General features: G+C 39.3%; 1 protein-coding gene across 1 annotated transcript; it reads left to right on the forward strand.

Annotated features, from left to right (window-relative positions):
* The first annotated feature begins 9,505 nt into the window (after nt 1-9,505).
* LOC109218943 lies at nt 9,506-10,069 on the forward strand. The gene has a single exon (XM_019383341.1). It carries the CDS (start codon nt 9,506-9,508, stop codon nt 10,067-10,069), a length of 564 nt encoding a protein of 187 aa, XP_019238886.1.
* Nucleotides 10,070-13,183: the final 3,114 nt, after the last annotated feature.

The raw sequence follows: 13,183 nt of genomic DNA on the forward strand, positions 1-13,183 counted from the left end.
TAAGATGTGTCGAAGTAAGGGAAGCATCCAGGTTGTTGGAAGAAGTTCATGCAGGGACCTGTGGTCCGCATATGAATGGTTTTGTCTTAGCCAAGAAAATACTCCGAGCTGGTTATTTCTCGATGACTATGGAGACAGACTGCATCCAGTATGTTCGGAAATGTCATCGTTGCCAAATCCATGCAGAAATGATAAAGGTGCCTCCTAACGAGCTCAATGCAACAAGCTTACCATGGTCGTTCGCCGCTTGGGGAATGGATGTCATCGGACCTATCGAGCCTGCCGCATCAAACGGGCACAGGTTCATTCTAGCGGCAATTGATTACTTCACCAAATAGGTTGAAGCAGCATCGTATAAGGCAGTGACCAAGAAGGTCGTGGCAGACTTTGTCCGCGATCGTATCATTTGCCGATTCGGCGTCCCAGAGTCAATCATCACTGATAATGGTTCCAATCTCAACAGCGACCTGTTGAAAGCAATGTGTGAAACCTTCAGGATCAAGCACAAGAATTTTACAGCCTATAGACCTTAGATGAATGGAGCTGTAGAAGCAGCCAACAAGAATATCAAGAAGATACTAAGGAAGATGGTCGAAAGTCACAAACAATGGCATGAGAAGTTATCATTCGCCTTGCTGGGATACCGCACCACGGTCCGCACATCGACTGGAGCAACTCCCTACATGCTGGTTTATGGTACGGAAGCGGTCATCCCCGTCGAGGTGGAAATTCCCTCTTTGAGGATCATACAAGAAGCAGAGTTGGACGACGCACAATGGGTAAAAGGTCGCTACGAGCAGTTAGCCCTTATAGATGGGAAGAGGATGAATGCAGTTTGCCACGGTCAGTTGTATCAGAACAAAATTTCCAAAGCCTTCAACAAAAGAGTTAAACCAAGGAAGTTTACACCGGGGCAGCTAGTATTGAAGAAAATATTCCCACATCAAGATGAAGCCAAGGGGAAATTCTCCCCCAACTGGCAAGGTCCGTACATGGTTCACCGGGTTCTAACTGGAGGAGCCCTTATTCTTGTAGAAATGGACGGAGAAGTCTGGCCAAAGCCAATCAATTCAGATGCAGTGAAACGATACTATGCGTAACCACTTATGATTTCTTATGATGATATAATTTGAACTACGCCTGACCTGATTCCCGTTTAAGAGGGGATACGTAGGCAGCCCTATGGGTTCGGTCACAATTCAATAAAAATTCCATTTTTCCCCCTGCTATTGGAACTGGGGCAGAATTTTGAGGAGGACCCTCAAAATTCTGAAGTTGATTTTTTCAGTCGTTCAGTGCAGCCGTCAGAAGTGCCAGCCCAGTAAACTGGGGCAGAATTTTGAGGAGGACCCTCAAAATTCAGGAGCAAGAGAGGTTGCAATGTCTTGAACCACGTCGCAGTCGTTGGTTCGTCTAAAGTAAACTATTTTCTACTTACATTATATTTACTAAATCGTGCATAACTATTGTTCAAATTGCTGCTGTTTAGCAACGCTACCCCAAAGATACGCAACGCCGGAAGCCAGGGGAAAATGAACTAGCCTTTCCCCATTTTTTACAAAACTCACGATTTCTTTGGATGCAGGCACTCGACTTACAATATGGTTAGGAAAATTTACGTACGCATACTCCTCAAAAATGCAACTTCTCAGAATCATCACTTGTTCGCAATTGTTATCCGCACACAACCTCCCCAGCAGTCACGATGTCGTAATCAGCTATCAGCTAAGAAATCTCACTACTATCCGTCCTTTTATTTTCTTGCATTGCATAAGGCTACCTTTCTGCCTTTCGAGACTAAGCGTTGTCTCCATCTGCATTTTCTGCATGAGGCTACCTTTCTGTCTTCCGAGACTAAGCACTGTCTCCATCTGCATTATCTGCATAAGGCTACATTTCTGCCTTCCGAGACTAAGCACTGTCTCCATCTGCATTATCTGCATAAGGCTACCTTTCTGCCTTCCGAGACTAAGCACTGTCTCCATCTGCATTATCTGCATAAGGCTACCTTTCTGCCTTTCGAGACTAAGCACTGTCTCCATCTGCATTATCTGCATAAGGCTACCTTTTTGCCTTTCGAGACTAAGCACTGTCTCATCCTGCATTATCTGCATAAGGCTACCTGTCTGCCTTCCGAGGTTAAGCTCTACCTCCACTTGCATGGCCGAAATACCGCCACATTATCTTTCTTGCATGGCTGAAATATCGCCACCTTTACTTACGTCTTGCAATCGGCTGAAATATCGCCAAACTTTTTTTAAATTCTACATCGGCTGAAAGATCGCCAGTTCATCTCCATCATCAGCTATACCTATGCTTTCTGTCGGCTAAAATATCGCCATTTACATTTTTTGCATCGGCTGAAACATCACCTGCTTTATTTAAATTTCTGTCGGCTGAAATATCGCCATTTACATTTTTTGCATCGACTGAAACATCGCCTGCTTTATTTAAATTTCTGTCGGCTGAAATATCGCCATTTACATTTTTTGCATCGGCTGAAATATCGCCATTTACGTTTTTTGCATCGGCTGAAATATTGCCAAATCTTGCATTTCATAGGCTGAAATATCGCCAAACTATCCGAGGGTGTCATTGTTCGGAGGCATCATCTTCATAGCCCGAGAACACCATGCCATGGCCCGAGGACCTACTTTATATCCGGCACATCATTATTCAAAGGCATCATGGTTCGGAGGCACCATTATCATAGCCCGAGAACATCATTTCATAGCCTGCGAATCCTTTAATTTTGCGCTTCATGGCCCAGGACATCATGGTCCGAGGACGTCATCCTAACCATCCAAAGACAGCATTCATGGTCCAACGGGAACTTCCATCACGTTTAAGTTTATGTACGATATACGTCGTAGTACTCACTTGCAGGTACACCGGCTAGCAACGCCCGTCTCAGCAGGAGCGATCCCGCTCCAGTTCCCACAGCCGATCTAGTTTCAAAATACCTCTTGCTACCTAAACATCGTATCCGTTTCTTTCGAATCTCCATCGGCATGTTCCGTCAATGGTTCCTGAACTACATACGGCCTAATTCCTGTAAAACCAGGGATATGTAGGCAGCTCAGAAACCAGAGCCCGGTCAAATTCTTTTCAAATCGCCGCTTCCGGTCAAAATTGGCCATCATATCTTTACCCGACAACTCTTTCATCCTTCCCGGGTAAAGAGGGGCAGCTGTTGATACCCAATTTTTCCCTAAGTATTTTTATACCCAAAATACTTCCAAAATAGCATATTGGTGCATATATAAGCACACCCAAGAGTTTTGGCATTTTTAACGATTTTTAAATCAATTTATTGCCTATTTTAATACAACAAAATCCAGTGATTATTCCCAAAATTATCATTTTTTGGTGAATAATTTATTTTATTCTCACATTTACACCAAAATATAATTAACGTAATTTTTTGCATATTTTTACGAATTCATTTGGTGTTTTTAACGCTAGATTGCACACAACTGCAATTATAGCCTATATTACGATTAATGGCATTTTACACTTATAGAATTATTTCCAGTATTTTCAGATTAATGTTTATATATTATTAAATAGCTCAATGCTTTTAATTTGTTTAAAATCGTTTTAACTATTTTTATATAAAATTAAAGGGGAAAAATCGGCTATTTAACACATAGCCATTTCAATTGCAAATATAGCATCAATTTAATCCTCAATTAACCCCAACTCAGCCCAAAAAATACCCAGCCCAATTACCACTTGCAACCCGATCCATACCCCTTCCTATCATACCCAACCCGGTCCCCATTTAACCCATTTAATCCCAGCCGTTGATCTTTTTAGATCAACGGCTCCCCTCTTCCCTTTCCTTTTTTAATTCAAACGACCCTAAAACCCTACCTCATTTTTTCTCGACCGCCGCCTCTGAATCCCATCCTCTCTCAACTCTCTCTCAACTCACCTCAAAACCCTAGCCGCCGCCTCTCACTGAAACCCTAATCTATGGCTTCTCAGGCTCATCGGAGGCCTATACTGGCCTCCCATGGCTTCTGCGTGCTCATTTTCTAAAGGTCCTATGACCAGATCTTGAAGGGTTCCGACCAAGCCTTTGCTCGATGACTGTTCTCCGGTCGTCTTCAACCTTTGTCCGGCCAGTCATGGCTATTCGAGTTCGACCTTCGACTTTCCTGCTCAGATCGATGGTTTCCAAAGCCTTTCTCATCACCTGGGTTTCTTACGAAACCCTAATCTCTAAGGTTCCTTCGATTTATTTCTAGATCTGCTCCGGATCTATGTGTGTGTGAACCTTCTATGCATTTTTCTCGAGTCTCTTTTTTTTTTTTGCTTTCAGAAACTCTTTATTCTTCAACTAGGGTTTCATGTTAAGTTATTTCGAATCTCTTCTCTGATTCTCGACATGTTTTACTGTGTTTTGTTTGTGTTGTTTTCTATCTGAGTTAGCATGTTGAAAACCCTAATTTTTGGGATTTTGTTCGAGTTTCTTAGTCTGTTCGTTAATATTCGTTTGATTTACCTTATTTTTATCTGAGTTAGCATGTTGAAAACCCTAATTTTGGGATTTTGTTTGAGTTTCTGTTTGTTAATATTCGCTTGATTTACCTTTCTTCTATATCTGAGTTAGCATAGTGAAAGCCCTAATTTTTGGGGTTTATCCGAGACTCTGAATCTGTTTATTTGTTTATCTGCTTATCTCCTCTAAACTCGATTGATTTTCGAAAACCCTAGTTTCTTTGGGGACTATTCGATTTCTTTGAAATTGTTTGTGCAACTCGTCTGTTGAAATTGCAATGTGCTTCAATTCTCTTTTCTTCATGTGACTCTTTTGGTTCTGAGTTCTTACTACCTGTCAAACTCAACTATGGTTTCCACTCAACTCTTTGCATGCTTCTGATCTTCTTCTCTATTGTTAAACACTGAAACTTGACTATCATGCTTCGAATGTCTTCTTTTTAGTTACTACTACATGCTGTTATTTTGCCATAACTTGGCCTCACATGTCTATTACTTGTGCACTTCATTTATATACTGAGTCCCTTCTGTGATTGATTCTCAAACTCGTGATTGATTTTCAAAACTTTTCCTTTGTGAAATTCTGATTTTTACTCGCCTGTTAAGGGGTAATTGATTCTTTCTCTTTGTTTGGCCTTACCAGATCCTTTCCAAAAATAATTACATTCCTGTACTTAGACTTAAACACCTATTGTATGATTTTACTGCTCCTTTTATGGCAACAACCATTCTGCTTAAAGACTGATTTTCTTTCCTTATCTTGACCCTGTTAGTATCCGTTTGAACAATAATCCCTTGATTAAAGGGAAGTCTTGTGTTAATTGATTCTGACTTGTGATTGTTTCCATATTTGTGTTAAAACTTTACTTATTACCTTATTCTCCACTCGTTTTCAAAATTATAAATACCCTACCCTCTTTTCTTTAAACACACACGAACAACTTGAGTTCAAAATATACACACTTACTCTTAAAACTCTCTCTTTCTTTACTACTACTTGTGTTGTTGCTTTGCCTAGCCGGCTGAAAGCCAAGGCTAGACTGTGGACTTGTGTTTGCTTTACCTTTCTGCACTTTGCTTCTCTACTGGTATGTCCTAGTTAATTAACAAGCCTCAACAACAATATGTTCTCTTTAATTACTCCAGTTTGTCATTCCTGTCTACTTCTACTCATGTTTCTGTAGTCAAGATATGTTACTAGCATTCTGTAATACGTTCCCTTGTAAGTTGATGTTTATCTATGTATGCACCCTGTCAGTCAGTTTTTATTTATTTGCTACCTTATGAATCCCAAACCCCCGTATCCCCTTATATGCTTTAAGTTATGGTTCAGAAACATGGCAATATTCGAAGTTATTGTCCATGGATATGAACTGGACCCTTTGGGCCCTAAGCTTTGTCAGCTTCCCATCCCTATTCCCTTATTGTGTGCGTTGAGTAACAGCTTTGGCCTGACAGTATTCTAGTTATTGCTCAGACCATAGCTTGAACTCCAGTAGGTCTTTACTCTCTAAATGTTTGGCCAACAGGTTTGGTTAGGGGTGTGCCAGTCTACTTTATGGCTGGGCATGACCACCAGCCTGCCTGGGTATTCCCTATCCCCTTTCTCTTATTGCACTTGCACTATGCTCTTAGAACTTAGGTTCTGCCCCTCTTGTGTGAGCCTTGCCTTGGGACCCTTGAGCTCCCTCTGAACTTGGACACATAAGGGCTGGCCCTTCCACACTGCACAACTCAATTTTCTGATTAACATCTTGGGTGTATGCACTGCCTGGGGTTCCTGAAATCCCTTGGATCTCTGAAACACCCTAGATGAGATAAGGCTTGGAAATCTGGATCTCGGAAGTGGCTCAATCTCATATTATTAGACATTAAGTCTGAATTAGGCTGCTCGGATGTAGCTGATGATTCCTGATGTACTTTTTTAATTCTAGTTTTATTGCTGTAATAATTTGTATAAACTCGGGGATTTTGTAAAAAAGGGGGATGGGGTTTACTTTTATGCACCAAGGGTAGAAATCATGCCTATAGGGATTTATTTATGATTTGTACAACTCCACGCGTAGAAAACATGCCTATGTGGTTAACTTCTGATTTCTGCAATTTCATACATAGATATCCTGCCTATAGGTTTAACTTCTTATTTCTGCAACTTCACACGTAGATATCCTGCCTATAGGATTAACTTCTAATTGTTCTGCGAATTCACATATAGAAATACTGCCTATAGACTTCTGCATCTCTACATATATAAGCGTCATCAGGCAAACAGTTCATAGGTTTAACAATAAAAGTTGCATATAGATACCATGTTCATAGGACTTCTGTTAACGTCTAGAAGATGTCAAAAATCAATAAACATATAGAGAGCATGCCTATAGGAAATCTCGAATCTGAATAGAAGTTACGTCAACTGCTGAACTCGTATTGTTCTGTTAAAACTGGTAACCTTTTTCTATAATCAGTTTGCATTATTTCTAAAATCAGTAGATATCATGCCTAGTTCTATCCAACACTTAGACAAAAGGGATTAATTAATCAATCAGATCGGTTTTAGTCAACTGCATTCGAGCGAGCCTAATGTTGACTTTCCGTCTAAAAAATATGCGTTGAACCAGTCCGCTCGTTGCATTATTTAATTAAGACCAAATCAGTACGTGTAAGACATGCTAAACTCTATGACTTTTATCTGATTATGGAGGCATATTTGAGCCCTGTTTGCTTGTCTGCTTCCCCTTTATTTGCATTACGTGTTTTTGATTGACGCCTTAGCATTTTGTCCTTTGAAAACTTCTAAAAGCCCCCAAACCCCTCTCCCTTTAGGATTAGTAGTCCATTTGCCTCCGGGACTGATAGGATTGGGACGGGTAATAGCATGCAATAAGTAACGATACTATTCTGCGCTTTAATACCTTAACGGGGTAGGGAAGGGTAGACATGGAGATGATGATCACACGATAACACTATGCGTACAATTGGGTACCGGTGTTGTGTGGATGATCCATGTGATTTATAAAACTAGGACCCCCCTCCCTTTTTGTTATTTTTGTTCCAGAATTTTATAAGCTGTTCAGTTTTCAGTTTCTCTTCTTTTACTTCAATTTTTTGCTCCTATCATGAAAAATCTCTCTTTTAATTGTCTGAATTTTAGTATTGTTTCTCCCTAAACTTCCGTCTCTTTCACTTCTTTTAAGTTACTTGCATCAATTATTTGACCCCTTCCCCTTCACTCGTATATCTTATCTTTAATTATAAAACTACTTTCTTCCAAATTCTAGTATTTTTTAAGCCTTTTGTACTTTTTATTTGCAACCATTATGTGAAAGTTTTCCTCGTATTTGCAATGCTTGCTTGTCTACTTGTTGTTTGTATTTAAAGTCACAGTTGTAGCATGGCCGGGAACCACACTAGTGGATCTTGAGGTGTGCCTAACACCTTCCCCTCGAGATAATTTCTAGCCCTTACCCGAATTCTGGTTTTTCATCTCAAGTTCTTTCTTAAAGTGTCATAATGCACCATAATCATTAGGTGGCGACTCTCCAGATCCAAAACCCAATCCCAAACGGGAATAGAGTTGTCTTTCCTAAATGTCGTAAACCCGATTTTTTGCTCTTTGGAGGGAGGGAAAAAGGGGGCGTCGACACAGTTGCCTGGTACAATTAATACAACAACTATTACACTAGTCCCTAAAGTGAAAGCACCAGCAACAGTTAAAGATTATAGGCTCATTGCATGTTGTACTACACTGTACAAGATCATATCCAAAGTCATTACAAGGAGGATGAAAAGTGTGCTTGATGGTTTGATTGGTCAGTCTCAGTCAGCATTCATTGAAGGAAGAAGCATAGTTGATAATATTCTGCTTAGCCATGAATTGTTCAAAGAATATTCTAGAAAAGGAGTTTCTGCTAGATGTGTGATGAAGGTGGATTTAAGGAAAGCTTATGATACTCTGAAATGGAGTTTTCTTAGGCAAATGCTTATTGATCTTGGGTTTCCTTTTAAGTTTGTACAGTGGATAATGACTTATGTTACCACTATATCATATTACTTGGTCCTAAATGGTGGTTTGACAAAGCCTTTCAAAGGCAAGAGAGGGATTAGACAAGGAGAACCAATGTCTCCATACTTATTTGTTATTGCTATGGAATATTTGAGTAGAGAACTGGGGCAGTTGCATAAGAATGGGAATTTTAACTTCCATCCTAAGTGCAGGAAGTTAAATAGCACACACATATGCTTTGCTGATGACTTACTAATGTATTGTAGAGCTGACTTTGAATCCATAAAGATCCTAAATGATGCTTTTCACAGATTCTCAGCTGCTTTTGGCTTACAGGCTAATGATAGTAAAAGTGCAATATATATGGCTGGGATAGCTCAAGCTGCTAGAGAAGAAATACTTGGAACATTGGGGTTCACTGAAGGAAAGCTCCCTTTCAAATACTTGGGAATTCCTTTAGACTCTAAGAAGTTAGGTGTCTTTCAATACTTGCCTCTGATTGAGAAGATAACAGCAAAAGTTACATGTTGGTCAGCAAAGCTCCTATCTTATGCTGGTAGATGTCAATTGATCGAGGCTGTTATTTTTGGTATTCAGACTTATTGGGCATATGTTTTTATTCTCCCAAAGAAGGTGATGAAAGTTATTGAAACTATCTGCAGAAAATTTTTATGGACTGGCAGTGCTAATATTTCAAAGAAGGCACTAGTAGCTTGGGAGAAGGTGTGTAGACCAATAGCAGCTGGAGGTCTCAACATACTAGACATAAAGATGTGGAACAAAGCAGCAGTTATCAAACATATATGGGACTTAACAAGAAACAAGGATTGTCTATGGATACGATGGGTGCATAGTTTTTATATAAAGAGCAGGGACTTGGAAACAATGGCTACTCCTAAGACAACATCTTGGGTAGTGAGAAAGATACTGAGCAATAAAAATGTGATCATGGAGCATCAGCAACTTCAAGGGAGTATTCACAACAGATTATAGGCAATGTGCAAGAATGGAAAGTTCCAGATGAAACAGATGTATTTGAAACTGATTCCAGAGTATTGCAGAGTTGAATGGAAGAGTTTAATGCTGCATACAAATGTACATCCGAGATATAGATTCACACTTTGGCTTGCAGCACAGCCGAGACTAGAAACAGTTAACAGACTATTGAAGTTTGGTATTCAAGTGCCTGCAGCTCATGCATTCTGTGGACATAGTCTAGAATCTTTTAACCACTTATTCTTTGAATGCTCAATCACAAAGAAACTGTGGTCTAGACTATGTGTATGGATGGGGCATAAGAGGAACATTGGAGGATGGGACACTAAACTGGAATGGGTATGCAAGAAAGCTAAGAGCAGAAAAGGAATAAATGCTATAACCAGTTGCGTTTTTGCCATTATTGTTGCAATGATTTGGAGGGAGAGAAACAGAATCAGATTTGATAAAGGCAAGTATGATGAAAATCAAATATGCAGAGAAATAGTGCTGCACATACATGTCAGAGGTAAGAGCAACAGCAAATGGAAGGGATTGTTACAGCAGCTGAATTGGATTCCATGAAGAAACAAAGTGTAGAAACGTAATAGAAGTGATTAGAAATAGTGTGTGTATTGTAGTAATATAGATAGATAGACACATAGTTTTTACATAGCAAATTGTGATGTAAAGTAGTACTAGTATGTCAAAGTTGCTACTAGGTCTCAAATTGTAAAAAGTTTGAGTATCAATAGAATATAACTTTAACGCAAAAAAGCATGGTTTGAAAACACGTTTTATGTAAAACATTATTTTGAAACGCGCTTTACCTTAACGTCCAAAATGGACGTTAAAGTAAAGCGTGATTTAAAACCGCATTTTATATAGTTTGGTCACTAAGTTTTTTTCCACTTATTTCGGTATTTTGAGTCCAAAAAGATCACAAATAGGTTCCGGACTCGTGGATGTACTCTTTTGAATCTCTCGTTTTAAAAAGATGAGATTTCATTCATTTTTTTTTACCTACTTTGTTGTTCTTCTAGTTGAACAAATAATAATTTTTGTATTTCATATGTTATATGTAACACCTCGTAAATCCGGATTAGTTGTGGATGTGTTAGATGAGTATTAATGTGATCTTTTAGACATGTCAAGCCCTATCGGGATGAGTATGGGTAATGTAACACTCCGTAAATATGAAAAAGCTGTGTGCAGACGAGGACTATTTATATGATGGTTATCAATTGTACATGATAATAAGTGTACGAGGTATATCATAAGTGATTTGGGGTCCAAGGAGAGACCTAAGTCTAAGCCAAGTTTGAAAACTACATGAAAGACTAAAATTCCAAATGGGTAAGCACAAGACCACACTTTGGATGAGCATAAATACATATATATAAAATGTTATGTGATGCACAACCTGTCAAATGAAAGGACTTTGAGTGTAGTTTCTAACGCCTCAAACCGTTCGTCATTTGGACTTTCCTACAAGAAGTTATGACCAAATTACCAAAGGCTGGCGGAGGACTGCGCGGATGCGAAGCATCCGAGGCCGCGTCCGAAAAGAGGGGCTGGCAGTGAAGTGCTGCCATAGCATCCGAGCTCCTGAGCGGAGGACTGCTCGGATGCGAAGCACCCACGTTCGCGTCCGAAATACCTAGGGCGTTAGTAACAACAATTTACNCACTCTCTTAAGACCTCCAACACCTCCCATCTTCAAGGTAAGAAATACCCATTATCTTGGTGTGAATTCCATCATTTCTACACAAGCATTGATGAAACCTACACATAAAATACTTAGATCTTCAAGAAATTTCTTCAAGAACTCAAAGGAGGGTTTTGCAAGATTTCTTCCAAAAAGGTAATCCTACACCCTTAGACTTACTTGTATGGATTTATTAAGGGAATATGAGTATGAATAAGTAATAGAACTCTTGGTATGGTGATTGGAAGCCATAAGTTCCCAATTTTAATTACATAACTATAGTAGAGATTGAAAGATGATTATTTGATGAAATTTTATTGGTTGGGTGTGGATGGATGATCATATATGTGATGTTGGAAGTTATAAATTGGTTAATCATGACGGTGGGATAAATTGTTGATGAATGGTGGTAGTTGGATGAACTAATTATATGGTGATGAGATGTAGAGATTTATACCTACAAGGTGTTAGATAATATGCCTAAATGGCTTAGGTTATGGAAATTGTTACTAATATTGGTTCCATTGGATGTTGCTATTGTAGATTGAAGTTTCTTAGTATTGTGGATCATTGTAGTATCACTAAGGGGCGAAATTCAGGTATTTGAGGCTAACTCTCTATGTTTGAGAATGTTAATGATTCTCCCTACACTACGTTTCTTTTACGACGTTACTAATTGCCTCAGAAATATAGTTTAGCCTAGTTCCTTGAATAGTTGTAGAATTTCTATTCTTTAGCTTCATAACTCGTTCATGACTTTCATTCTGAACGTTGTGAGCTCAGTGCGTATTCAATATAGACTTGGGTTGATGCCCCCGAGTCTTAGTATAGATTACTCAGTATTCCATAAACAGTTGAAGTTTCAGTGTTCACAATGAGTTCAAGAATACATGTCTCAGTCTAGTCCTATTCAGTATTCCAGTATATGTAGCTCAGCGTGATCCGGTATTCCAGTATCATGTAACCCAGTGTGATTCAGTATTTCACTATCATGTATTCCAGTATGATTCTCAGTTCCTAATTTTAAATCCCTGAATGTTGAACACCTGTATTTGGGCATGAGGCTGTAGTTTATGCTTTATGCATTTTTGGGCCTGAGGCCGCAGTTTATACTTTATGCATTTTTGGGCCTGACGCCGCAGTTTATGCTTTATGCATTTTTGGGCCTGAGGCCGCAGTTATGTATACGTATACTTGGGCCCGAGGCCGCAGTTTGTGCACAGATATATTGGGCCTGAGGCTGCAGTTTAATTTACAGATAAACAGGTTGTTCATCATTCAGAAGAGGGAGTATTCATATCCTTACTTCCTTTGTTCAGTTCAGTTATCAGTTATCATTTCAGTTACCAGTTATCAGTTCAGTTTCAGTTTCAATAGTCATCATTTCAGTTATCAATTATCAATTCTCAGTTATCAGCTTAGTTTCAGTTTCAGCATTTATAATTCTTTCTTTCAGTTGCTTTACATACCAGTGCAATTCAAATGTACTGACGTCCCTTTTGCCCGGGACCTGTATCTCACGATGCAGGTAATGATTTACAGGTTCATGATTCAGAGCGCTAAGATTCTCGTACCAGCTATTTGGTTTTACCCGGTTCTTTTGGGGCATTATCATTACTACAATCTTCAGCATTTTCAGACAGTCAATGTTTTCAGTACAATTAGAGGCTTCATAGACTAGAGTAACAGCTAGACAGAGTTACAAGCTTTTTATATTAAGCTATGTTGGCTACAAATATGTTTCAGAATTGTATTAGTATTTCCACACTTTGATTTATATCATCCAGACTTTCAGCATATCAGCATGTGTTAGTTTATCTTCCGCATTCTGTATGTTACGATATCACATGTTGATTCAGCTAGCCAGTTGGTTTGCTCGGTCACATATAGTCAGGCACCGAGTGCCGCGTTACGTCCAGGCCCAGGTTTGGGGCGTGACATTATATTGCAGATACCTAAAAGAAATGCATGAATGATGACTAGTGCTTTAC

This window comes from Nicotiana attenuata, unplaced genomic scaffold (assembly GCF_001879085.1).
Source record: "Nicotiana attenuata strain UT unplaced genomic scaffold, NIATTr2, whole genome shotgun sequence".
NCBI classification, from domain to species: Eukaryota; Viridiplantae; Streptophyta; class Magnoliopsida; order Solanales; family Solanaceae; genus Nicotiana; species Nicotiana attenuata.

Excerpts from the sequence above, each read along its gene's own strand:
- LOC109218943 (XM_019383341.1), top strand. The coding sequence starts at position 9,506 with ATGTGCAAGAATGGAAAGTTCCAGATGAAACAGATGTATTTGAAACTG.